The 26,212-nt window shown below is 47.1% G+C and overlaps 6 protein-coding genes across 9 annotated transcripts; 2 read left to right on the top strand and 4 right to left on the bottom strand.

The window, feature by feature from the left end:
- Positions 1–98: 98 nt before the first annotated feature.
- On the top strand, positions 99–2,542 carry GstE12 (Glutathione S transferase E12). Its single transcript, XM_017073355.4, has 3 exons — positions 99–233; positions 1,680–1,790; positions 1,858–2,542. The coding sequence occupies exons 2-3, from the start codon at positions 1,696–1,698 to the stop codon at positions 2,432–2,434; spliced, it is 672 nt and encodes a 223-aa protein (XP_016928844.2). The 5' UTR covers positions 99–233; positions 1,680–1,695; the 3' UTR covers positions 2,435–2,542.
- On the bottom strand, positions 2,519–4,077 carry LOC108009198 (neuralized-like protein 2). Its single transcript, XM_017073356.4, has 3 exons — positions 3,543–4,077; positions 3,183–3,488; positions 2,519–3,119 (listed from the first exon to the last, which is right to left on the bottom strand). Exons 1-3 carry the CDS (start codon positions 4,075–4,077, stop codon positions 2,995–2,997), a joined length of 966 nt encoding a protein of 321 aa, XP_016928845.2. The 3' UTR covers positions 2,519–2,994.
- Positions 4,078–4,145: 68 nt separating this feature from the next.
- LOC108009199 (small ribosomal subunit protein mS37) lies at positions 4,146–4,741 on the top strand. Its single transcript, XM_017073357.4, has 2 exons — positions 4,146–4,279; positions 4,334–4,741. The coding sequence occupies exon 2, from the start codon at positions 4,334–4,336 to the stop codon at positions 4,694–4,696; it is 363 nt and encodes a 120-aa protein (XP_016928846.2). The 5' UTR covers positions 4,146–4,279; the 3' UTR covers positions 4,697–4,741.
- On the bottom strand, positions 4,698–6,903 carry LOC108009195 (suppressor APC domain-containing protein 2). The gene is made up of 3 exons (XM_017073353.4): positions 6,677–6,903; positions 5,167–6,030; positions 4,698–5,106 (listed from the first exon to the last, which is right to left on the bottom strand). The coding sequence occupies exons 2-3, from the start codon at positions 6,022–6,024 to the stop codon at positions 4,762–4,764; spliced, it is 1,203 nt and encodes a 400-aa protein (XP_016928842.2). The 5' UTR covers positions 6,025–6,030; positions 6,677–6,903; the 3' UTR covers positions 4,698–4,761.
- A 148-nt stretch (positions 6,904–7,051) lies between these two features.
- spz6 (Spaetzle domain-containing protein 6) lies at positions 7,052–10,487 on the bottom strand. Its single transcript, XM_017073354.4, has 4 exons — positions 10,329–10,487; positions 9,025–9,323; positions 8,632–8,964; positions 7,052–7,926 (listed from the first exon to the last, which is right to left on the bottom strand). The coding sequence occupies exons 1-4, from the start codon at positions 10,347–10,349 to the stop codon at positions 7,296–7,298; spliced, it is 1,284 nt and encodes a 427-aa protein (XP_016928843.2). The 5' UTR covers positions 10,350–10,487; the 3' UTR covers positions 7,052–7,295.
- A 274-nt stretch (positions 10,488–10,761) lies between these two features.
- On the bottom strand, positions 10,762–25,577 carry Usp15-31 (Ubiquitin specific protease 15/31). 4 transcript variants are annotated; one of them, XM_017073956.4, is made up of 7 exons: positions 24,569–25,577; positions 16,502–16,585; positions 14,925–15,161; positions 14,590–14,859; positions 12,690–14,508; positions 11,824–12,623; positions 10,762–11,759 (listed from the first exon to the last, which is right to left on the bottom strand). In XM_017073956.4, exons 1-7 carry the CDS (start codon positions 25,151–25,153, stop codon positions 11,709–11,711), a joined length of 3,846 nt encoding a protein of 1,281 aa, XP_016929445.2. In that variant the 5' UTR covers positions 25,154–25,577; the 3' UTR covers positions 10,762–11,708. The 4 variants fall into 4 exon arrangements, with proteins under 4 accessions (XP_016929445.2, XP_070850921.1, XP_016929448.2 ...); XM_070994820.1 differs by having other exon boundaries at positions 24,581–25,577; XM_017073959.4 differs by lacking the exon at positions 16,502–16,585 and having other exon boundaries at positions 24,581–25,577.
- Between the last annotated feature and the right edge of the window lie 635 nt (positions 25,578–26,212).

Here is a 26,212-nt window from a genome sequence, read left to right as displayed (position 1 = left end):
GGAGAGTGGAGAGCTAAGAGAGTGGAGCCCCCATACCCATACCATGGCAATTGTGGGTTCTCAGCAGAGACGCCGGCAGAGGCAGCGCCAGTGAAGCCTCTATATAGTTTCTCGTTCGCAATTCAGATCGCGTTTGGACTTCGACGCAGACGTTCGTGCGGCAGTTCTCCATTTATCCACTTATATAGCTACTATATAGTTTTTGTTGTTGCCTTGCCAGTGGTCATAGAAGTGTGAGTTGTTGCTGGTGGAGCTGTGTGCGTGTGTGTGTGTGTGCGAACTAATCTCAATGCGATGCGCAAAATCAGCCCCCCGTAAAAACAAACCCACACACAGGCGCACAAATTGCTGCATGGCCAGTATAAAAACAATTTGCCGGCGATTGCAAATACACACGCAAGTCGAGAGGGGGCGCGTTGTGAGCCAGTGTGTGTGCCGCTAATTACATTTATTTTGTAAACTTAATTTCCAAGTCGCCATAGCCGTAGGCGGGGGGCTGAAGTGGGGGAGGGCCGCAGGCAGGGGCGTCGATAGCCCCCAGTAAATTTCCTTCGCTGTGTGGTTGCCGTGTTAAGTGCTCTGATAAGTCGCCCGCTATCGCGCTATAGATCCGGGGGTTATCTGATATTGCTGTGGGTGCGACACGAATTCGGTGTGGGTACGGGGGTATTGGAGCGGCGGCGCAGTGGTGTGAGTGCGGTTGCCAGTGCTCTGGGATCAGATCGCGCGTTGACACACTGCCCGCCCCACGAGGGTTGCTCCAGGAGTCATTGAATAGAGTGTCTCTTGGTATACCGGAAAAAACAGCTCTCTCATAAAATATTCTGACTCTGGTTTCAGTTTCCGGGTTCCCAACTCCAGAATAATTCTCAAGATACAAATATGGACTGTATCATCTCAATTCATTTCGAATTTGGAGTCATTAGACACAGCGTATATTGGTATACCCCAAAAAACCAAGCTCATTTTGAGTTTTGAGTCATTAGATAGAGTGTCCCTCGGTATACCCAATAAAACGCTAATAAAATATTATGTGCCGGGTACCCAAGTCCAGAATAATTCTCAAGATACAAATACGGACTACATCATTTAATCTCCTTTCGAATTTTGAGTCATTAGAAACAGTGTATCTTGGTAAACCCCAAAAGACCGCTCCCTAATAAACTATTATGTGCCGGGGTTTTTGGAACCAAGTCGAGAATAATTCTCAAGATGCCAATATGGACTACGTTGTTCAATCTCATTTCCAAACCAAGCTGTAGAATCCCATAGGAAAATCGTTTTATAGGTCTATTATTGTCTAGCATGGGCAGAATAAAAGTTTCAAGAGATTCAAAAAATAAGATAGGAAACGTTTAAATTTCAGATGAAGGAATAAATCCAAACCGCTACAAATAACAATTTACAACTTATTAATATCATATTATATTGTCATGCTATTATTACCTGTGAAATTTAAAAAGCTTGATTTTTGTATTTTCTAATTATCAAATATGTATATTTTAAGCCGAAACTTGTCTAAAAGATATTTTATTTAAGATCCTCCGGTAAATTGTGAATATAACGGCCCGGATTAAATAAAGATACTTTTTAAACAATAGTTGAAAACCATGCAGCCCCAAGACCGTGACTTTTAAACCATATATATCCAAACTAATAAAGATTTTTACATCCCCCAGATCCAGTCATCCTACCATGTCGAAGCCAGCTCTGTATTACGCCACCCTGAGCCCCCCATCCCGCGCCGTTTTGCTCACGGCCAAGGCGGTCGGGCTCGACCTTGAACTACGGTGGGTTCCCACACCATCCGCACACCGTGCCACTTAACTCAATTAACAAGTGTCTCCGTTTGAACAGGCCAATTAACCTGCTGAAGGGTGAGCATCTGACGCCGGAATTCCTCAAGCTGAACCCCCAGCACACGATCCCCACGCTGATCGACGGCGAGGCCACGATCATAGACTCGCACGCAATCTGCGCCTACCTGGTGGAGAAGTACGGCCAGGAGCAGCAGCAGCTGTACCCCAAGGACCTGGTGCAGCGCGCCAACGTGGATGCCCGTCTCCACCTGGACTCTGGCCACCTCTTCGCCCGCCTGCGCTTCCTCTACGAGCCGATCTTGTACCACGGATCCACGGACTGCTCCATCGACAAGATCGCGTACATCCAGAAGTGCTGGGAGATCCTGGAGGGCTTCCTCAAGGATCAGCCGTATCTGTGTGGCAGCGATTTGACCATCGCTGACTTCTGTGCGGTGGCCACCGTGACCTCGGTGAACGAGACTGCTCCCATCGATGAGTTCAAGTTCCCGAAGGTGCAGGCCTGGCTGAAACGCCTCGCCGAGCTGCCCTACTACCAGGAGGTGAATGGCGAGGGCGCCGACGAGCTGAAGGCCATCTTCAAGGCCAAGCTCGCCGAGAACCGCGGCAAGTAGGCGGCGGATCACTCCCGATTTTTTTCTATATCCACACACACTCTATATGCATATCCAGTCTTGAATAAACGGCTTAGTTTGAAGTACGATTTCAGCAGTTACAGCGACTTTGATCGGTCTTTTATTACGTGGACTTAACTTACATGTAGCAACAATATACTTAGGAGGTAATGGAAACGGAAATCGCCTTGGGGACCGGTCCTTCGCTGGCGCTGGGCGAACCACACATACACAAACGCTGGCGGGGATTATGTTTGACAACATAGGGTCGTCCAGGGTGGGGCGTGTATTGAACTGGTAACTGGAACCGAATGTACAAAATATATATCTACAGAAAGTACAAATATAAGCGCCTTCTAGCGGGGATCGGTCAGTCCCGCAGTCTCTCAGGGTCCGGAGTCGGGGGTCAATGAACGGGCACTTCACTTGCGACGCAGGCGTATAAAATATCTATGGGTAAACAGACTATCACGACCCAGGCTCATGCACACTCCCTCACACACGCATCTCTCATTCACACGCACTGGGCCCTATTGCATAGAGCGCATAGTCCGAAGGCTCTAGTCGCGGTAGTCGCGGCGCAGCAGGAATCTTTTGATGCTCTCCGGCAGCGGCAGCTCGGTGATCGTGTCCTCCGCGAAGTTCTCCAGGATCACGTTGCGGCAGGCGCTCTGCAGGGACAAGACTGCAAACAAGAGAGATGATCGATTAGTATACGGAAGGTCATTCGCCGAACGATTCCACTTACTGCCCTCCAGCTGGATAATCCTTATCTGCTTGGTGGTGCCGTACACGTCGATCACCACGAACAGGGGTGCTCTGTTGAGCGGAATGTCTCGCGAGACGGGGCCACGGTCCACCCCGTTGATGATGAAGTGCAGCTCGCCCTTGGAGGCGCTCTGCACCGTGGGCACGTAGATGATGCCGATGCGGGAGCCCCTGTCCGTGAGCAGGATGTCCGAGTCGTTGCCGTTTCCCATGGACGGGCGCAGAAGTCTCTTTGGTAGCAGGCCGCGAGGCGTCCTCACGTGCGTGGCGTCGCCCAGGAGGTTTCCTGGCAGAGAGTGGCTGTAGAGGATTAACTTCCTAATATTTGACCTATACATACTGTGTGGCTCGTCGTCCGTCTCCGGCTCGATGATGTCGTTCGACTCCTTCATCTCGAACTTGGAGATCGGGTAGATCCAGCTGTTGCCCAGGTTGGCCAGGTCGGGCAGAGCAAAGTGGGGCAGTCCCTCGCTGCTGGTGCGAATCACATGGGGCGCTAGTTCGGTGAGACCCAGTCGCATGTGGCCCGACCAGCCGCGCTCAATCTTCTCGATCTCCACGAGAAAGATGTCTCCGGGGGCCAGGGGGCGCTCCGAAAAGGTGAGGGCGTCGGCAAAACTGGCTCTCCGATAAGCAACGGTGGCGTCGTCGCCCAGCTGTATGTTGGAGCCGTGGTAGGGGTGAAAGCGGCTCAGCTGGCGCTTGCGACTGCTAAGCGACGTTGGCAAGCCCTCCCACAGCGCCGGTGACGCTTCCCGTTCCAGGTCCTGCTGCAGATCTCCTGGATCCTCCTGTTCGGCGGCTTGGACTGCTCGTGGATGCCCGGAGGGGGGAGCTGCCGCCGCCACCTGGTCGCGCTCCTCTGCGGCTTCCATGGCGCGCTTGGTGTTCGGTGATCCTTGATCCTGGCGAGCCCGGAGGTGGCTTATTTACTTTTTGCTGGATTTCAAGTGTGCCCGTATATTTTCAACACGACTACCAGGGCTGGAGACGAATAGTGCCATTCACCACGAGCTGGCAAGTGACATAACAAGGAACAGCTGTTCGATTCGGCCAGGAAACTTTGGAAATTACGAGGTGGGAAACTATATTTTCTGACTGAAAACCATTTAGAAACCTATCCTGTTGCAGATGCGAGTACCCGGAGCACTGTACGCCGCCCGTGGCCGAGCGCCGCAGAACGAGAAGGACGTGCCATTCCAGGAGATCCTGCCGCTGCGGCTGAAGAACTCTGTGAGCGGAAAGGCCGATTCCGGCAACGATGTGGCCTGCCTGCAAGAGATGGGCGTGCTCTTCGCCTGCCTGAAGGACAACGAGTTCGTGGAGAAGTACTGCCACAAGGAGATTAGCCAGTTCCAGAACTGCTACAAGTGCTACATGGACCGCAAGTTCGAGGCCAAGAAGACCGTCAACCAGGGCATCGTACAACCGGGCACCAACCTCAACTACAAGCAGCTCAACAAGTACATGCGCCGCTACCCCAATCCCGTCTAGCTTAGAGGCCTTAGATTCATTTAATAATACACTATTTACAAAGTACATCGATCCTTGTTCCCTGTTCAATAGACCACATCGGCGTCGCCCAGTCCGGCGGAGGATTGGCTTACGGGCGAGGGCTGGCTAAGCACAAAGTTGGACATGGCACGCAGGAACTGCGGATGGGAGTGCGAGTGCTGTGGCTCGTACAGGTCCGAGAGGAGCGGCGTCTTCTCTCGAACGCGACTCAGAAGATCGGTCATCTGCCTGGGCTTTGGAACGGCGGGCGTCGACAGAGCCAGGTTGATGTGCAGTGGGTAGCCGCCGTGCTCCCAGGTGTCGGCCAGGATCTGGAGGCTGCGGTTGGCCTCCAGGACGCGGGCCCGCTGGAAGTTGAGACGCTCCTGCTGCAGTTCAGACCATTGATCCTGTGGGGAAAGCGAGAAAGTGGTAACTATTGTTCGCAAACTATACAGTGGAGCACTCACAAATCTGGTCCCCAAGCGGCCGAAATACTTGATCTGCTCCTGGACATTGAGCACCTGCTGCATATACCAGTCGCGAGCCTTTTCCACTCCATCAAGTCCAAAAAGGAGCAGTTCCCGCTGCTCTTCCAGCTGCTTCAGTCGCTTCAGCATGTTGTAATCGATGCCGTGCTGCAGAGTGTGCCTTCGCGACTCCCGGCGCTTGCTGCTCGTCTTTTTGGGCACAGCGGGAAGAGCTAGGCTCCAATCGGTGGCCGAGGCAGAGGTGGAGGAGGAGCCGCCATCCGCCGAGCCACGGTGCTCGAACTGCTCCCTCGACTGCGGCACTTTGGGCTTTCCCGCATCCGCCATCATGTTCAGCTGCCAGTTTTGGAGGGCATGTCTAATGTCGGCCTTTCCCAGGGCCGGAGATTTGGGCACCTGCCGTGGCGGCTTGGGCGGCGGAGCAGGGGAACTGTAGTCCATTTCCGGAGCCAGGTTCACCTGGGAGCGAGGACGCATCTTCAAGTCCTCCACGGCCTGCTGCTGATTGCGGAGCAGGCACAACTTGAGGCCGGCGCAAAAGCGCTCGAAGGAGAGCAGTCCGCTGCTGGGAGTGACCCGACGCAGTGAGTCCAGCACTCCGCGCGGCAGTCCCTTGGAGCCGTCGTCCTGCCAGCCCTTCTGGATGTCCGTGAAGCGGACGTAGCCGCTCTGCTTGTCGTCCAGGATGTCGAAGAGCTTCTTCATGGACAGCACAAACTGTTTGGGCAGTGCATCCATGTCCAGGGATTGGAACTGGGACTGCGTCTGTCCGTGGCTGCCTCCTCCATCGCCGATGCTGAGATTGAGCAGACTGGTGCTGGTGTTCTGGCGGAGCATCTTCGTCTGCGGGTGACGCAAAATGGAAAGTGTGATGAGATTATGGATGGTCCCACGCTTGGTCCCAATGCATAACTGAATATTCATGGCAGCTTATTTGCATGGCTCAATCCAAATGGAATGTGTGTGAATTTGGCACAATCTCTTAAGATCTTGGGGCTCTTGGAAGAATCCAACGAAAGACTCAGGCCACGAACTCGTTCACTTAATATTTCACTTGTATTTTGCAGTGGTTTATTAGCAGGTTCTGTTACTTGCAAATATTGACCTTAAAAATCTCCCCTTAGTTGCTTGTCTAAATTAAACTCAATTTTTTTTAGTTTCAGAAATGAAAGATCTAGAATGTATTTCTTAGGTATCACATGATAATCTTCTAATTGCTTGACTATACTTAACCCAGTATTTTTTTTTGCATATTAGAAAAAGGGCACGAGAAGATGAAGAAAAAAAGTTCTGCAGATTTCTTTCCAGTGTCTTATAGTTACTTATAAAACAAATCCTTAGAAGGTATTCTACTTCTTGTTCAATAAGAACCGCTGGGTCTTGCAATTGTAATCCTTATTTACCAGCTCGAGACTTTGTTTTTAAGCCCCATTAAGACTATTTGTTTTGTTTATAAACAAAGAGTCTGCCCTCCAATTTGCTGACTTACCCAAGCTATGCGGAAACGTTGGCTCCTGAAATCCAAATGCGATCCAGTTCTACCGAGCGGCTCTTCTGGCAGCCTTTTGATTTTGAGGCCGTTCGTCAAGGCTTCTGCGCAAGCTCTGCACCTATTCTGTGTATGTAATGCAGCTTGGCTCTGCTTGGAGTCCAAACCCCAAACCCAACCAACTGGTTATATTGACTGCACACTAGAGTCGCGTTTTGGGGCCCGAGTCTCGCACGCATGCGCAACTTGCGCGACTGGTTTCTGTGGTTTTTCGGTGGATCTTTCAATACAAACGCAAGTGGGAGAGCGCCTAGGCTTAAAAAAGACTTCCAATCTCCCAGCGGTAGTACCAAATAGAGCGGCTCTCTCTCAAGATTTAGGTAGAAACGTATTTATTAGTAGAAATGCAATGCGCTTGGCTTAATCAGTCGAAAGAGGGAGCTAATCGCCTAGGTTAATAATGTATCTGGCATGAACTGCAAACTCTGCGTGATCCATTGGGACTCAAGGGTCCCTCGGATGGATTACTAGAATGAGCCGTTCATCTCAAAGTTGTGTTCCTCTAAAAGCTAGAACTTAAACTTATGCTAATCGCTGGCCAATCCTGTCCAGACAGAGCTCACAAATCGGCCACCGACTTCCGGCGCACGTACTTGGCAAAGTAGTCCGGACGCCAGCACTTGCAGGAGCCGGGGATGAGGAACCAGTCGTAGTAGAGACGCACCTGGAAGCAGCCCAGTTCGTCGTGTCCATCGCAATGGGCGTCTGCAGGAGCTGCAGATGCGGATGCTCCGGAGGATGTGCCATCGGAGGCGGTGGCCACTCCAGCCCGCTTTTGCAGATACTGCTGGTAGGCCTGGAAGTCCTGGACTGAGGGCGTCTGAGTGGTGGTCGAACTGGTGGGCACTGTGTCCTCCGCATTCGGGTAGAAGATCTCCGCCACCAGCAGGCTGACCCAGCGTGGTGACGACAGGCAACCGCCATCCAAGTAGTGACAGCGTGCCTGGATGCAGCGCGTCACCTCCACCGTCTGGGTGAAGTAGCCCTCGTAGGGAATCTGCACCACGTAGCGCCAGGCGCCCTGGTAGTTCTTGGCGAAGACCGGAGTGGCGTACTCCACCTTAGCGGGACAGGGAGTGGGTGGACCCTCGTACCGGATGGGTCCCACCTCCTCGCGTCGCTCCGCTGTGGGCGTGGCAGGGGCAGCTGCACCGGTGTCGCCCTGGATGGCTCTGTACAAGGTGCAGAATCTGCGGGAGAAATGGAAGTTAAGTAATTGATTGGTCGAAGTTGGTCATGTAATTTCTTAGACTAAAATAATAATAATAATAATTAGGACCATTATTATAATGACTTTTTTATATTATAAGTCTATAATTTATTATTTAAATGTAAAAAACGAACCCATAATAATCATAGCGCTTATATTTCTAGGGTCATTGGCCCTGGCAGGTAGCCCTATATGTTCCTTTGTTAGTCTTTTAAACAATACTGACATCATACAACAAAACATTTGAAAATATATGTATACAACTTAATTCACCAGAATTTGAAATACATATAATTCCAGTTGTATGCTTTTTAATAGTTTCGCTTTATAAATATGTATAGGTTTGGTATGGAAAGTGAAATGGCAACCTCATTTTCTTTCTCTGCCTTTTAAATAGCTTTGTATTTAGAATTATGTTTATGATGATTCATGGTTGTCAAGTGGTGACCTCTTTAATAACCAAAATGTGGCCTTTCCCTAAGCTTTTTGTGCTTCCTTTAATGGAATTCGTCATAAGATATATTCTTCAGAGTCTTGGAAGTTCAAATCCATTATGCTAATAAAACATTGTTTTGCCTAAACCATGGCGTTAATAATGTTGAAACTTAATTACCCCCATTTATAATATCAGGTTCCTTAGCTGTTAGTGCTTAAAGACCATTGCCTAAAGTAATAAACAACTTACACTCCACCGCCATCGCAGAACTTTCGTGGCTTCCTCTCCTCGGCGGCCCTTCGCTGCTGGGAATTCCTTTCCCTTTGCTGATGCTGATCCTCCTCATCCAAAGCGGGATCAAAGTAGCTGTACTCGTTGGACTCCACGCCCTCAGGAATACTGCGGCGCACCCGAGTGGAACCTCCTGACGGATAGGGCCGGTTGGTGTCGATGTTGTTGCTGTCCAGCTGCTCCACGGGCTCATCGCGAATGATCTGGGTGACCTTGGGCAGGGTGTCGTCGGCCTTGAGAACGGGCAAGGTCTTCGAGAGGAACTTCAGCGTTTGGTTGCGAATGAGTTCACTGAGGAGGGGTTTTTTATTTAGTAATGTAAATGATCCCTAGCTGAGTCTTTTTACTTACAAGGGATAGGGCTCCCCGAGCACATTCTGTCCCAGCGGGTTCTTGGGTATCTGACCCTTGTTCAAATCCCCGCAAATGTTGTGAACCGAGACGGCGGACTTTTTTCCAGCGGCCACATCCTTGCACTCGGAATTCACAAAGGTGTAGGGCGGGGGCCTGACCTTGGGCGGCACCGCATTGGGGGACTCCACGAAGGCGTAGTAGCCCTCCGGGGGCTGCTCCTCACCATAGTCCGATGGCGACTGCACCTGCGGCTGGGCAAAACCCAATTGGGCCAACAGCAGAAAGCTGAGAATTTTCTATAAAGGGCAGAAAACAAAAGACAGTGCAATCAAGGGGTAATGGACACATATATATGGATACCTGGAAGTTAATTGCCCCGAAGATTCAGTGAATGGACCGGCATTGTGCGGAGAAAGAGGCGAGATCTTTCAACCAGACAGTCAGACAAACAGACAGACTCTTTTTGGTGTTTTGTTGTTTGGCGAAAGCGCGAAAGTTTCTGTTACTGTGGAAGATAAACAAACTGAAACCGAGACGCGACTTTTGCATTGCTATGCCATGCTCACTTGACCATTAATTGTTCGAGGGAACTTTCCCTGAAATTCTGGGTAGCCGTAGCCCCAACGAAACCAAAAGTTCCCCGGCCCGAGTGCCGCGTTAACCAGGTCAAGTGGAGATGCTTGGTGGGCGGATGCAGTGCCCAGAAGCTGTGGAATTTCTCTCTTTGCGACACGGTTCACAGCGCAATTTGAATGCGGCATCGAGGGGAAGCCGAAATTGGGTCAGTCACCGAATCTCCCAGCTTATTCTTTTGTCTTTTTTCCCTTCTAATGGGCCAGAAACTCGTTTGCCCTGCGAGAGAGTTAACCAAATGGTGCTAGCCTTATTTGCATAGGTAAATATTGGTAGCCCAATTGCAGATTGGAGACCCGAGACGCGAGAACCAACCGAAAACAGGCCGTTCTCTAGGTTCTTGGCCAGAAAAGAACTCGTTGGCGGTGTGTTCCAAATATGCGTGCCACACGACTAACGGGAAAGTTGCTCGGCACCCGGCCAAAAGCCAAAGACCGATCCGAGCCAGAAGAAGGGGCAGACCAGAACGGAGTGTGGAGCGGCTCCACAGTTAGCTTAATTCATTAGCATGCTCCAGAATCGGGTGGTTCCCAGCGACTGGGTAACAGTAAACGTGATCGCTTAGCTCGCCAATAATGTTAGCGCATTGCAAAACAAAAGACTTGGGCAACGAACTTGACTCGCCACGGAAGAAGTTAGCAGTTAGCACACCCGTAATGATGACATACCAGCACTAAACGATAATCCATCTCCGCTCGATCGTTTCTTGTATACGGTTCTTCCACTTGGCCTTCTTCGCAGGCTTAATTTGATCCGCAGTGGGGGAAAACAGAACCAGACGCGTCAAGTGCAGCAACTGAACTGAGTCTTTGGCCAAGTCGCTGCAGACGTTGAACCTCCGGCTGCTTTTAAGCCCGGTCAACTAGCAGAGCATGAGAAAGTGGAAAGAAAGAAAGCTCTACCTTGAATTTTGCATATTCCAAAAGAGAGCCAAGCTTGAAGATGGCTTCCAAAACTTAGAGGCATACTTTTAGGCTCAAATCGCTGTAGAAGGTTTGTGTCAATCTACATGGTTTCCTAATATATTCAGAGTTAAGAGTCCGAGTTTTGTTTATATCCACAAATACGATCCCCATTTTATTGACTCTCCTTCAAATCGAATTTCATATCCAACAACTTCACGTTTATTTATGAATACAATGAACATTTTACACCGTAATAAAGTTCTTCCTCTCCAGAAAACAATGTGGTAGAGTCCTTAAACATTTGTTATCAATATAATGTTTTGGTGTAATGCTTTCCTCTACATGTAGAATCCATTATTCATAAAGTAATATATATATATATATATGTTTGTATATAGATCCGCTTTATAATCGCCGTACAAAACGTAGCCCGACATCGAATCGAAAGAATCATATGCAGTTGTGCCAGAATTGTATGTGGGTGTGGAAAAGTTACAGGCAATAGATTAATATAGAATTCAAAGTAATCGTAATTAAAGAGAATACATGTTCTTAGAGCTAAAACTATGCGCATAGATTGTAGTCTGAAACTTCGTTTCGTGTACAAAAAGCTAAACTTAGGTATGCCAAGCACTTCATCGTTACATCAGGATCGATAGAGAACTATACAAGAGGGTAAACGGGTGAAACGGGGAACTAAATCAAATCAAATTGTACTTCATTGTTTGGCTAAATAAATATCGGTAATTGTTAGGTTAAAAAAAAAACAATCAAATCATATGTCAATTCGGTAAAATATACAGAAAACTAATCCTCGTCATTGGCTTCGAATCGCTATCGAATAAATAAACTAAGGCTTACGGGTTCTATTCAAGTTTCGTCCAACTTTCAAACTTAATGCAATATTGCAACTATCGTATATATGAGTACGTATCTTAAAGTAAACAGAGTTGTATAACATCTTCATAATGCTTTTTGCTTATCGCTCGGTAGCTCCGGTTTAGAAATATCATATAAAGTAAACTTTAGGCTTATGGCTATAGTGCGTTTGTGTATGCTCTTGTTTCGGTATCGTTTTCATTTTCGGTTTCCATTCTCCATTTCTGTTTGTGTCTATGCTCCGTATGAATCACAATATCGCTACTAATTCTTGGGCGAGACAGTGATGAGTTTGTGTGGCGTCACAGGGGATATCTGTAATATAAGATTTGGGAATTTAGTACGAATTCACTGAGAATCATTGGTTATTGTGACTTACCCATAGGGACCGGCCCATGTATGAATCGTCGTCATCTTCAATCAGTCCCGATGTATGATGGTGACCCTGCTGATCGATGAACAGTAGGGTGTCCTTGCTGCAAGTGTTTGCAGACTTGCGCAGCAACGAAGAAAGAGTCTCCGTGTAATTTGAGCTGGTGGAGAACGAGTGGCGCAGGCTTAGACTGGCTGCCGCCGCCGCCTGCTGCTGTTGATGGTGCGAAGCATTCTCCACCGCCGACACGCTGCTCCTGGATCCATGCCAGTTGTGATGGTTTTGCAGCACCTGTCGGGATAGCTGCAAGCTGGACGAGAGCTGAGGCGTGTTCCCGTTCCCATTGAACAAAGCTGGAGTGGCACTCAAGTGACCGTTGAACTTGCTCTGCAGAGTGGATGCAGCCGTCACTGAAGTGCTCAGTGATCTCGGTGAGGAGCGTGACGAGAGTGAACTTTCAGAGGAGGAAGAGCTGGACGAAGCGTCGCTCACATGGCCGTTGGTCTTGGGCTCGGCCACTGTTTCGTTTGCAAGTGGAACCTCAGAGCTTTCCTCTTCCTTCTTAGCGGGCTCCTCATTTTTCTCCTGGCCAAGGTCGATGCAATCCTCATCCATGGCAAATATGGGCGTGGCTTCCTCTACAGCCAGTTTCTCGGGTTCAACCTTAGCGGCTGCAGTGGTCTCCGTCTTGCTGGTCTCACTTAAGCTAGTGTCCACATCCGCATCGGCATAGGCAAGTTCTTCAATGTTCAGCTCGGCTACAACTCCAGCCTTTTCCTGAACATTATCTGTGGGTTCTTCGGTAACTGGAAGAATTGCATACAATGAGATTAACAAAAGTCCTATAATGATGTTCATCCAATTCGGCTTACCTTCCGCCCTCTCCTGGCAAATCTTGGGTATGTCCACTGGCTTGGATTGAGCCTTCTCAGCCACCGCTGTTGCTGGAGTTTCGGGGATCTCACTGGGGGCCTCTAGCTTGACCGGCTCCTTTCCAGAAGTCGAGGAGGCAGACGATGAAGAGGCTGGGGCAATGCGCGATACCCAGTGATCCCCGGAGTTCGAACTGGATCCGGAACATTCGCCGGCATCCACACTGCGTCGCTGGTAGAAGAGCATGTAGGCCTCGTTATTGATGATGTCCTGCTCGATGTCGTCCTCGGGCACTTTGCTCACACGCTGATCGTCAAACTTGTACCACTGACGGTCGTAGGGATTCTTGCAGGCGGCCGTATAGTGACCAGTCTCCAGAGTATCTCCTTGGTGATAGCACACAGCGTACAGGTCGTATCGCGTGTCCTTTGGATCGCAGCGCGAGTTGAGCGTGGAGGAGCGCGAATCGTTGGAGCGAGCCTTCTTCCAGGGATTCGAGCCCAGACCGAGTCCAAGTCCCAGTCCAGTTCCAATTCCCAGCGAGCTGCTGGCGCTCTCGTGTACACCGCGTGCCAAATGAGGCGACATGTCGAAGGCTGTCAGCGGAAACTTGACCATTGTGGTCAGCTTGGCCGCCTGTGGCCCCTTGGATTGGTGCTGTCGGAAGCGCTTGAAGTGCACCACCAAGATGTCCGGCAGCGACCACAGGCCCAGCGTCTTCACAACAGGAAGGTATTGCTGGCAGTGTGGACAGCGCCAGGCGTCCTCGGCACTCAGCGTCTCCGCCTTGGTGTAGTGCTCCAGGCACTGTTCCAGGGTCAGGGAGGCCGTGTCGGTCGGCTTGCTGGCACTCAGCCGCGCAACGCTCTCGTGCTCCACAACGGCGTCCTCCGTGTCCTGCTGCTTACTTATGAAGTGCGCCTCGGGCGAACTCCACTCCAGCAAGAGCTTTATGTGCTGCGGTCCTGCTTCGGAGGAGAGCACGGATAGCGCCATGTCGATCATCTCGGTGAGCAGCGGATGCTCCACTTGCTCCAAGTATGTATCCGGGTCGGCGGAGGGGTCTTGCAGCCGTATCCGGAACATCTCGTTTAGGGGTGTGGCATAAGAGAAGACCTCTGGCTTGAGCAGCGGCGCCATCTCGCGCAGCATGCGCTTCTGCAGATCCTGGAAGGAGCAGTCGCGCGGTGCCTTCATGCTGAAGGGGGCTCCGAAGCGGGAGATGTCCTTGCCATCCTTCGCCCGGTACACGTTGGCCACTAGGAGCAGCAGATCCGACTGCGCTTGAGCTGCAGCAGGAGCAGGAGCCACTGTTGTGGAAGCAGGCTTATCCGCCGTCTCTGGCGGGGCAGCAGCCTTGGGAACAGGAGTCGCCTCCGGCACCTCGATGCAGTAGATGGTCTCAATGCTAGCCAGGGTCTCTACGGGCTGAGTGTCGTAAAAGACGCGCGAGAATCCCTCGGCGTTCAAGTCTACCAGCACCATGCGCGATCCCTCGATGCCCGTATCTGTTTGGAGTTGCTCGCGAAGGGCCACTATGGGCGATCCGGCTGGAACGCGGAGGCCCATGCGCACCTGGCGCGGCACCTGCTTCATGTAGACCACCGTGACGAAGATCGTCTGCTGGGTGAGCTGCGGCAGCTGCACGGAGATGCAGTGAAAGGGGTCGAAGGTGTTGGACTGCTTCTCGCAGCGCGGGCAGGTGAGCGAGGAGCGGAACTGGGCCTGGAACACGGCCTGGACGAAGCTGTTGTTGCACCGGATGTGGTTGGCAAGCGTCTCGGCGGCGATCACCTCGTCTGAGCGGCCGTACGAGTTCTGCGCGGGACAAGAAGGAGAAAGCGTTAGTCGCGTCGTCCCAGGAAGCGGTAGCCGCCTCGAGATTGAGATTGCGCCCACCTTGAGGCTCTTGTAGCGTCGCTTGCTGGCCGTGTTCAGGTCCTCGTGCACCTTGTCCAGCAGCCAGAAGAGGAACTCCTGGGCGTCGTGCTGCGTGGAGCTGCGGAACTGCGTTCCATATCGATCCACCACTGCCTTGAAGCTGGTGCTGTGGTCGCTCTCGTTCCGGCAGGTCCACAGCGCCTTCAGCACGTTGGCCAGCTGCTCGGTGAGCTCACCCTTGGTGCCGAACTTGCGCGAGTTGATCTTGTTGCGCCGCTTGAGATCAGCCTGTGGGAAGGAAGATTGAGGATTATATGGAGTTACCTAGATATTTATAGATATAGGATATTTACCTTATACTGATCCAGCACAAAGTACTCAGCCAGGATGTCCGTGTGGCTGAGGCACTGCAGCACTGCGTTCATGAAGCACGTGTTGCCATGGTTTTTCAGCCCCATTACGCCAGGAGTCTGGTCCGGCGGCCACTGATAGCCTCCAATGGGAGGCACTCGCTCCCCGCTGCCTGGTCCTCCTCCTCCTCCGCTGCCTGCTGAAGATCCCGGTGCCGCTGACTGACCATGTTTGTTGGCCTGAGGAGGGAAAGGAAAAAACAGAGAACTGTGTTAGTCGCCGGGGAGTACAAATTGCTGACTGGTCAAGAAACCCGTTTCCAGATCACACTGGAGTGCAGTGGAGTGGTTGGATTGGGGGGCAATTGGCGCTGGCCGATTGGGTTTCAATTTCGTTGCCAATTAAAAATTGTTTAGCGCTGCGCGCAGACATCAATTTGCGATAAATGAAGAAATATTTAGAAAACAAGGCGAAAAAAGAAAGGCCTGTCAGGCTAAAACGAATAAGCAAATACACTTTAATAAAACTAAATCAACACTTATGCAGATAAGTCAGAGGCATCCGCGAAATTGATGTACTGCTCTACAAATATTTAATGAACCAATTAGAAGTACATATTTAATCCAAGATAAGGAGATGGGCCAACCAAAGCGATCCATGACTGAGCTCAATCGTCTGGAAAATTTCGGTGTTAATCACCGAAGAAATCGAAATTGCTTTAATAGGATGTGGAGGTGTGTCTGGTGGCTGAATCTCTGGAACTGAAAAACTTTCCACAAACCAAAATGAAAACCAAGAACTGGGGAAATCTTAAGCAAACAGAATAATAATAAAAGCTGATACAGTGGATCCTAAGTCTCTAGATGGATGATATCTAGCATTTAATTAGGTGTTCACTCGAGGCTGTTCCCACTGCAATCTCATTTTTTTCTGTGTGCAACTGGAGCAGCACCTCTCAGAGGCCGAATACAAATTTACGATATGATAAACAAGCTCTGGAAACGCAATGAAAACAAATGGAATGAGTTTTGCCTGAGGTTGAGGCTGAGGCTCTTCCAATGTGGCACTTTCGATGTGGCCGAGTGCCTTTAACGGTTTTGGTTGCGTTCAGCAATGAAATTAGCCGGATTATGAAATTGGCAGCGCCTCTCGAGGGGCTGGGGGATGGGTAGTGCACTTGGAGGTCAATGCTAAGTGGGTTTATTTCCCGATTTCTCGATTTCCCCGGCTAAGGCAAGAGGCCAGTGACGAAAGCAGACAGGCGGACAAACAAATGAGTAAGATGAGTAACGTCATCGTTGTAGAAAAATATCAAACAAAAGCTAGCGAATAATGGACTCAATAGAGACAACCAAAAAGCGAGCCAAAAGAAGCGCAAATCGAACACAAAAACCCGTTTTCTGAAAGCGAAAACCCACGCAAACCAAAGAAATCGGCGGCCAATGGTAAATTGGCCAAAAGGAAATAAATCTCTGTGTGGGATGGGTCTAGGTAGGTGTTTTCGGTGTAGGGCTGACTGCCTGGTGGTGATCATGACATTAGCTATAGGCTCTAGCCCACTGATTAGATATGTTGGTACCTCTTTTCTGCGCCAGCATCCGGTGTAGAATGGTACGATTTCAATGAAGGCGATGCGATTCGCAGGCGAGTGATGCTCCTCCGACTGGAAGATGTGGCATTTCCGGGGGAGAAACGGGGAGATTGGTTAGTTGGGTTGACAGTTAGCACAGATATATTCCGCCACATCATGCTGCAGGAGAGTTCCCATTCCCATTCCCCATTACCAAGTTCCCAAGACGACATTAGCCGGGATTTCGTTGTCTCATTCGCTTAAGCTCACTGACACCATTGGCCCCCCCATCGTTGGCTTTGAATAATTGTTGCTTTTGTTGGCAAATTGACATTGAACTGACGTTGACTGCATCGAACAAATGCCATTTGTATTGTGTTCTGAAGGGACGAAGGGAACTGGTTGGGGGAGTGACCACATTGAATGGCGGCCAAGTGGCTGCCCGAGTGCCCCGCCAGACAAAAGAAAGATGTTCGTTGCAAAGGGCACGAACCGGGGCCAACTTTAAGAGTCGGCACTCCTAGTTTAGACTTAGACTTTAAGACTTCACCCCGCTAAACCCCCGACACTAAGCGGATTTTCTTAATAATTAGAGAGGCGCCGTGTGTTAAGCTGAAAAAAGGGTTCCGAATTTAAGCAGCTTAGCTCATTAGACAAACCCAATTAAAATGGCCGACAGTGATGTAAACCGAGCCAAAGCCATCGCTTAAAGCGAAGGGGTCCACAATTCAGCGGTTGAATAAATTGAGTGGAATGCCCAGATCTCTTCTATATATATACATATATCCTATTATTCTGTGTGCTCTTCTTTTTTGCTGACCTAATCGCGGTGGGCATTTCTCACGCAGCTGGAGACTTCAAGACATTGCTCATACGCCGCGTTCGCCCGGCTTCCATTTTTACATTTCAGGCATTTCTGGCTGGCTGTGCTGCTGGTTAATTGAGCCAGAAAAGCGGAGGCATGCATAGAATAAAAGTAGCTGGCCACTGACCACTTGTCTCAATTTGCGCCGGCAATTTTATCATCATCATCGTCATTATTATTTATAAATTTAAGCAAATTTCTCTCGTTTTGTTTGCCAAGCAGTCGTCAAGTGGCCCCAAATGTTTTTCTTTATATATCAAGTGTCCTCCATTGTTTACATTCGCGTATTCCGCTTAACTTGATGTATCGAATTATTATGCCCGAGTCTCGAATTCTGGCTGGGTTTTTTCTTTATTTTCAGGCAGCAAAAATTCCATTCCCGTCCGTCGGAGCAATATGTGTTTATGCGGCCAGAGCTCTTCTGATAAGGCAGTAAGAGGAACCAGAGGGGGGTTACCGCGCCAGATAACTTATAAATATTGCACTGCACTCGAGTATTTGCCTTTACGTAAGCCACCATAAGATCAACAACAACACAAGTCGCTCCAGATGCAGATATTATATCTGTTGTGCAGTTACGTTTGCGTTTTTATTAAATAATTGTAAATAATTGAAGATAATTGCTGCTGATGTGGCTGCCACGAGGCTGTTATTACCCACGAGATCTTGGCCAGAGCATGAATGAAATTGGCTTTTGGGCTGGGCTATGTCACAGAGAGCAGAATCTCGGTAGGACCGAGAGCGATCGTGGTTCTCCTACCGGTTGGACGGCATTTTATTAATGGAACGCTCAGACGCGATCAGACTATTATTAGAGCCCTGTTGCCACCATATATCTCCCCGCCTTATCGCCACCCATTCGTCAATCGCCCAATCTACGAGTTTCAGCTGTGCTCCTAACGACGAACGATCACGTGACACCTGTGCGAATGTATAAATAATGTCTAATCATTGATTCAGGCCCGCCGGGATTTACGAGCAGGTAAAACGTTAGCAGTGATTTCGGAACTTGTAGATAAGTTTTGAAATAGCGTTTGGCAAACATGACTTTATGGGTTTATTGTCGCCGCCAGACGTAATTTCTATCCCCAGTAAACCAATTAGATCCCCTAGATATCTCCATATATATGTATTATGCAAGTTGGTTGAGATTCTCGCACGCGGCTGGGACCACGCCCATTTCGGAAGGGGCGCGATTACGTGGAGGAGAACGCGAAGCTCTGTCAAGGTTGCGCCTTCATAAGGGGCTCTAATCAGGCCACCTTGCAAACACGCCGCTTATCAGATACGAGTGCTCGGCGGCCCCATATCTACATATACAGTCCGAGGCATAAGTATAAAGCTTTCTGGATCTTGGGGGGCCTTTAGTTCGGAATTTACCAACCAAAATAGCTAACCATATATCATTTATAGCCGAACCCATTCGATGAGCAAGTACTCAAGTCACTTGGGTTGATGGCCACTTCATAACCGACATTATTCAATGGCACTTATTCAGCTGTCTTAACCGCTTAGTGATTAAATCGAATACGTAACTGAGCTATTTTAAAACTCAAGTGTTTCGATTAATCTAAAACGTATTGCTTATTGTATTGTATCTGATGTTTGGGGTTTTTTGACTTGCTTTAGCACCCATTTCTTATAACACCGATCGCCACTGTCTGTTACGACAGCCCCTATGACTTCTGTCAACGCTAACTGATATCTGACGTTCGGTTTGGACCGAGACCGACTATTTTTGCCAGGCCCACGCGTATGTGGCTTTTTCGGGCAAGGGCAAATCGCTTGACAGCAGACGACCGGCGATAAATTTGCACTTTTCACTCGGACCTGCTGTCACATTCGTGTGGAATATAATACATAATGGAATATTACGGAGGGGAGGCCCCCAAGTGCACAGTGTGGACTACTTGATGACGGTTTTTTGGGCTCTTTATGGGACCTTACAGTCATATATCATGGTGGGGCCATCACCTGAGCGGTGCGTAATTACCACCGAATGACGTGGATAATTTCTAGCTGCCGTCTGGGAACTAAACAAACAGAGAAGTAACGGCCAATTAGACAGCCTAAGCACTGAAAACATACATAATTCTACCTTCCACAATTTATCCTCACCGTAGAATGTACGGCGGCCTGCCCCATTGAAACCGAAATGTTAATTTCAAAATGATTGTTTATGAAAATAAACGTGCCGGTCCATGGAAGTACGAAAATAAATGCAAAGGCTAAAAATTCAGAAAACATTTTTTCAATTAGTTTGATCTCAATTGATTTTACCTTGAAAGCGAATTCACTCAGAACGGCAAAAAGAGAAAGAGAGAGGGAGAGGGAGAAAGGGGCCGAGCGGGACGGAAAACGTGCGGAGCAACCCCAACAACAACTGTATCACTAGGAATCGCACTACGAGCACAAACAACAAACAACTATAGACAATAATTCGCACAGTTGTACAACAGCAAAAGTTACGTGTGAGCCACCGGGCGGAAATACGAAATGCGGAATACAAAAACAAAGAGTACGACTACGCGAGAGGCCCCCAGAAACCGCCCGAAGCCCCCCTTCATATGGAATATCCCCCGTTTGTGCACTTGAAATATCATAGAAAATCAGCAAACAGAGGCGGCGGCGAAAGGGGTCCCAAAAGGGGGTGGCCATGCTGGTTACGTACTAATCTCGCCATCAACAAGTGCACCAGCAACAACAACAACAATCTGAGACACGGTTTTGTGGGTGGCTAAATCTAAAGCTTACGGAAATAGACAAAACTGTTGCTGACACAGAGAGAAAAATGTGCATGATCATCATGTCAATACCACAGTTGGTGATTCATATCATTCGATAATGAGTATATAGATTCTTTAAAAGCATGGTTACAGAATAATAAAATATTTATTTGGTATAGAACTATTTATTTCTGATGCATAAGCTATTTTAGGACACATTTCTCATTAAGGTTTAGAGGATACTGTTTAAAAGTGCGATAGACCACAGAAAAACATATGCAATCATCATGCTAATAGATAGGTTTATGATTTATTTCTATCAATATGGGGCATTTATAATATTTAATAGCATTGTTAATGGATAATAGTATACTATATAATAGGACCAAAAACTACTAATGACTATAGAACTGCTTATTTATGATGTCTGAGTTATTTTAGGATTTTTTTTTGAGATTTACAGGACACATTTTAAAAATGCATATATGTTATTATCAAAAAATAATATATTATGAATAAAGCTATAAAATATTTTTATTTTTTGGTTAGTCAAAAATATTTCTCCTTGTGTATTTGCTTGCATGTGCGCATTCTAACTCACGTGTTGTTTTTGGCGGTGTTGTTGTTGCCTAGATCGTCACACAGAGTGTCACTTTTGACTTTTATACCATTCCTTGCAACCCCCTCCCCCTTCCACCCATTGGCATTTGCAATTTTTGGCATGCAATCTTTAATAAGCCATATTATTGCTGGTGTTGTTGCTGCCATTTTCACAGTTTTCCCAGTTTTTCTCGCAGTTCTCGCAGTGCGATTTCGTTTTTCTTTTCGCATTTCGCTTTTCCGCTTTTTGCGCTGATGTTTTTGTTTCTCTGCGGCTATTCAAACTCAGCTTCTGAATAAAATCAATGCGAAATGCAAAATGCGAAGTGCGGGAATTGGCGAGATACGCTGCCAAGTGCCAGCGGCATGAATCATAAATCAAGGCAATTGTTTACAATGAGGTAAGCGCACAACAACTCACCAACAATGGTCAATTGCCACATAATGTCATTAAGAAAATACCCAGAAAACAACAGCAGTAATAAGTACTTGTTGCTCAGAGCTAACCGAATGTTTTGCCTTTTTTTCGTGGCTTTTGTTTGGTGAAAGGTGTCAGAAGACAAAAGGTAAATGGAAAAATATATATTCGTCTACAGCTGCAACGTGCCCCAAAGTCTGTACCCCAAAAACGGTACAGTTAAAGCTTGCAGCACGGAAATCACTTGAGCTTTCCCCTGGCGGTAGTATAGTAACTAGTATAGTAGCTTCCTATCACATGCGGCTTAAATGGCACAAACTACTTGCATATAGATACTGCAGTTTTCATTGAGCTTTACGTGCTCCGAAAACCCCCCAATGAAACCCTCTTCCCAAACACCCACACTTTACTACTCATTGCCGCCTCGCTTTGAATGAAATTAAGTCTGTTTTCGTATGCGGTTATCGTTCTGGAATTCCGAGCGCTAAAAAGGTCAGCTGCACTACAGACATAAGGGGTTGCCCTCTACAATTAATCAAAATTTTACGACAAACAACAATCATTGAGATACAGTATAGCCTCTATACATTGATACTGATCATTAAAAAGAGTTAGGGAGTCTTACAGTCTCCAAATTATAATATTTGTTACAAACAAATTGGGCTTGTAATTTTAACTAGTTCTGTAATATGTATTCTTTATGATATGATAAAAAAACTTGTGGGATTTTGGGAAATGATATGATACCTAAATAGGTCTTGCCCTCTACAATTAATCAAAATTTTACGACAAACAACAATCATTGAGATACAGTATAGCCTCTATACATTGATATTGATCTTATAGTCTCCCAATTATAATATTTGTTACAAGCAAATTGGGCTTGTAATTTTAACTAGTTCTGTAATATGTATTCTTTATGATATCATAATAAACCTATTTGATTTTGGAATATATCTTATATGATAACTAAATAGAACGGTGTCATTTACATTTTTTAAGGGATTTTAAAGTCAAAACATAAGTGGCTTAAAAGTTCTCTTAGTAAAAGGAAATGCTGTAGTATGCTTTGAAATATTTTTGATGCTGACATTTCAGAGTTATGTACATGTATGTCACTTATTGCATTACTTGAAGCGTCAAGTGCCGGAAAATTCGAGACACTGGAGCTGTACTGTTTATAAATTGATACGCACTCACTGGGCGCCCAATGTAAGTATTTATTATTAGATCAAATTCAATTCCAGCAGTTGCACGAGTGGCTCGAGGCTATCGCTTTCTGGAGGGGATGGGCCCAATGCTCCAAATGCTCCGGGGTGTGTCATTGCGCCCTGCACTTGTCTTCGGCTCCTCAGATGTCGCTTTCCCCACTTTGTTGTGCTGTCTTCTCTGACAAAAGCGTGGCACACATTTGTCGACTTGTGCCTCCTTGTCGGGAGTTGTGTTTTCCCCCATCTCCGATCCCGACCCCGGAGCTACCGATCCCCAGCTCACCCGTCAGTCCATCATTAACCGCTGTCTCGCTCCAGCAGCGCACGACCTGAAAAACTCTTGTTTTTTTGGGATCTCTGTGTGTGTTTGCTTGTTTGTTTATTATAACGCGAACGGAGCAACAAATGTTGGCAACATTTACACAAAAATTGTTTGAACAATTGCTGTCTGCGAAACAAAAGGCGCCCACCTACACCTAGTTACAGACCCCCCCAATACCTCCACATCCACTCAAAAGCACAACAAAAATTATGATAATAATGAGACAGCAATTGTTTAAAAATAAAATTAATTTCCATGCGCCGTCCTCGCGTATGGTAATCGTAAATTGCCGCTGAAGAGCGTAGAACATTTGAGATATACTTCAAAAAAGCGGAATCCGATGTATTTATAGTTGTGTAAACAAAGGCTTTTTATCCGCCAGAATGGAATGTGTGAACAAAGACTGCGGCTGCCGTATAGATTACCATACCGAAACTCCCTGGAGGAGAAGAGGGCCAGCCAAAGTCCCAATAAGCCGCTTTTCGGACTGATATACTACAAAGTGTACAATTCCTTATCATCGGTCACACAAAATGTGACTCAGCAGGGGGAGCAAAACAAAAAGGCTGTGAAGTTGGAACACTGGAACGTGGCAAAGGGCGATTGGCCCAGTGGGTGGTGACTCCACCTCTATGAGGCACAAAAGACCCAGATCCAGATGAAGATGCAGATGTGCCATGTGTCCGGCGAAGACAAAGAGCAAAGAGCAGCCGCAGACACGAGCAAAACAAAGCGGCTGATAACGCTCTAAACGATGCCATTATATACGGCTCCTGATAAGGGGTACTATTCAGTATTATATGGGGTATACGAAATACGGAATGCAGTGAGGAACGGAGCTAGAAGATGCACTCTAAGCAGCGCGCAAACAAAGAAAAGAAAGAGAGGTATACTAGAATATGTACTTGCCTATATAGGCTACGTTTATGCGCACTCATTAATTGCAAATAAACAGTTCGTGTTACATTTTCCTATTTACAAGTAATTTAGACACAATGGCTATTGCCTTGTTTAACTGAAGTACACACCCTGAAAAGTAATCTTTCTGATATAGGGGCCTTGAGATGGGTAAACACATTTCTGAAAGAGTTACAGACTGTTATTGTCAGAATATTGATGGGTATTTTCCAAAGCTTGTTATTATGTTTTCTAATTATTATTTTCTCATAAGCTGGAGTTGAATTGTTAATAACATTGAGAGGAGTACGGAATAATGACTGTAGATGTCTATATTCATTCAAGTTGCTAAACTGGGAATAATGTATTTTATTAACACCTTTTATTCTTGATTGATTTAATCTATTAGGTTGATTCCTATATTTTGTTGAGCAAAACTTTGACTCATAACTGGGGGTATTTTCATTAGTTGATAGTTTCTAGAATAACACCAAAAAACATTACTCTATATAGTGATTCCCGCATTACAGTCTGAGTAAATTTAAAAAAGGGATCTGAGTACTATATTTAATTAATCATTTTAGTGAACTTTCATTAATGAAATACGTATTTAAATTAAAATGATTCACTGCATCTCTTTATTATTTCGCTTTAATAAGCTTTTATATGCTAATTGTCAATCTTCAAAATTGGTTACCATAAAAGGCATTTTAAAATGATTGCTAATTAAGATGATTTCCCCATTACATGTTTATAGATGCCCTACTTAATTAAGCACTTAGTTGACGTATAAGCCTAGTAAGATACATATAGTCCTTGAATATTTGTGATCCTTTTTCCTTACAAATGACAAAAATAAATAGGATTATATGATTTTTATATATATTTTATAGATCTGGACCTTTAAAGTGGTGAGAAATTCTTTAAAAATATGAGATCTATAACAATTCTTTTCTGTATCTTTCTAGATATCGAATCGACTTTAGGATCTACTGTTTTATGATTGAAGAGGTATATACATAGATCTAGGGGCTTACCACGACATTTACCGTTGAGCTGAGGTGCTGGGCGATCCGGTTGAGAAACTTCCTGAAGGACGAACGGCGTAGGGCACGTGTCCTCTTGTTGTTGTTGCTGCTACTGTTGTTGTTGTTGTTGCTTCCATTGCTGGCGGTGGTGTTGTTGTTGGCCATGTTGTTGTTGTTGGTGGTGGTGGGGGCAAGGGGGGCCTCGTAGCTGCTAAGCGAGACAATGCTGCCGCTCCTGCCACGCCCACCGCCCACGCAGGACGAGATGGCCGTGTGGCTGCCACGTCGCTCTCTTCCTGCTCCTCCCCCTTCGTTATCCCTGCCGCTTCCGTTATCCTTTTCCGTAGTGCCCGAGGACGACGTAACGGCCGCTGCCGTTTTGAATTTACGCGACCAACGGAAGGGATTGCGTGGCATGGAGAAGGCGCGGCGAATCTTTTTGGCGGCATTCGTCGTGGTTGCTGTTGTTGTTGTATTAGCTCCTGCTGCTGCCGTCGTTGTTGTTGTTTTTGCTGCTGCTGTTGTTGTTGCTGTTGAGTGGGTGGTGGCGGCGTCGCCCTCGCTCTGCTCTCTTCGCTCCTTTGTTGTGCCCATGTTGGTCTCGCTCTCTCGCTCGCACACTCTCGAACACACAGATTTCGGTCACATATATTTTTATTTACGTATGAATTGCACGGGCGTTGGACGTACTGTACTACTTAACTTAACTAACTAACGCGAATTGACCTTTTAGCAGTGATTTCCGCGGCCTCGTTAATGCACTTTTTTTCGATTTTCGCTCCGCTGTTTTTTTCGCCTCTTTTTTTCTTGTGTGTCTGCCCCCGCCTCTCTTTCTGCACCGCTGTTTCTCTGCCCCTTCCACGGTTTCTTCTTGACTGCTGACCCACTCCGCGGATTTTGGTTCCGCCTTTCGTATGCAAATACTTTCACTTTTTCGGCGGCGGCGTTGCAGCAAAAGAGCTGATGGTCGCGCGATCGAAGTTTTTTTTATTTTGGGTCCGCGAATTAGAGTGACCACGGAAGTATCAACAGAATTTACCGTCCGGCTCAAGGAAAGATTTATTTTTATATTCCAAGCGGTCACACCGCAAAAAAATACTAACAGGTCCCGTGGCGTATTCGCAAATTCTGACCCATCCAACAGCAGAGCTGTGTAAACAGTATTTCTAATGCGCCACTTTACTACTTCAAAAATATATAAAAGTGGATAAAAGTTAAACAATCGGCATAAGGAAATTAATTTTTTTATTTTAAAAGATACCAAAACAATTATTCCAAATGGTCACGCTGAAAAAAAAACTATACGAATTGTATTTGCGGTCACCCTAAGCATCGATAAGCGATATAAGATCAGTGTATGTATCGGCAAGCCTTGTAATCGATAAATTATTGACCGAAACTAGTAGGACCGCACAATAACCCTTAAATTATTCCGCCCGACAACATACTAGTTGCATTTAAAATATTAATTGTATACATTGGTATGTGACATTCTCTTTCGATATGTTTGTGCTTTATGACAGCCAAAGCTCAGATTTCTTCAACGGAAAATATGGGCATAGCTTTTATTCAAAAATACTCCTGTTTTTCAATTGCATTTTAACCAAATTAGGGTGTACACTGTTCAGATTAAAAACCGACAGTTTTGAGCAG

This window comes from Drosophila suzukii, chromosome 2R, assembly GCF_043229965.1.
Source record: "Drosophila suzukii chromosome 2R, CBGP_Dsuzu_IsoJpt1.0, whole genome shotgun sequence".
Classification (NCBI taxonomy): domain Eukaryota; kingdom Metazoa; phylum Arthropoda; class Insecta; order Diptera; family Drosophilidae; genus Drosophila; species Drosophila suzukii.
The sequence above is the reverse complement of the archived record's forward strand: the minus strand, read 5'-3'. Positions and strand labels throughout refer to the sequence as shown.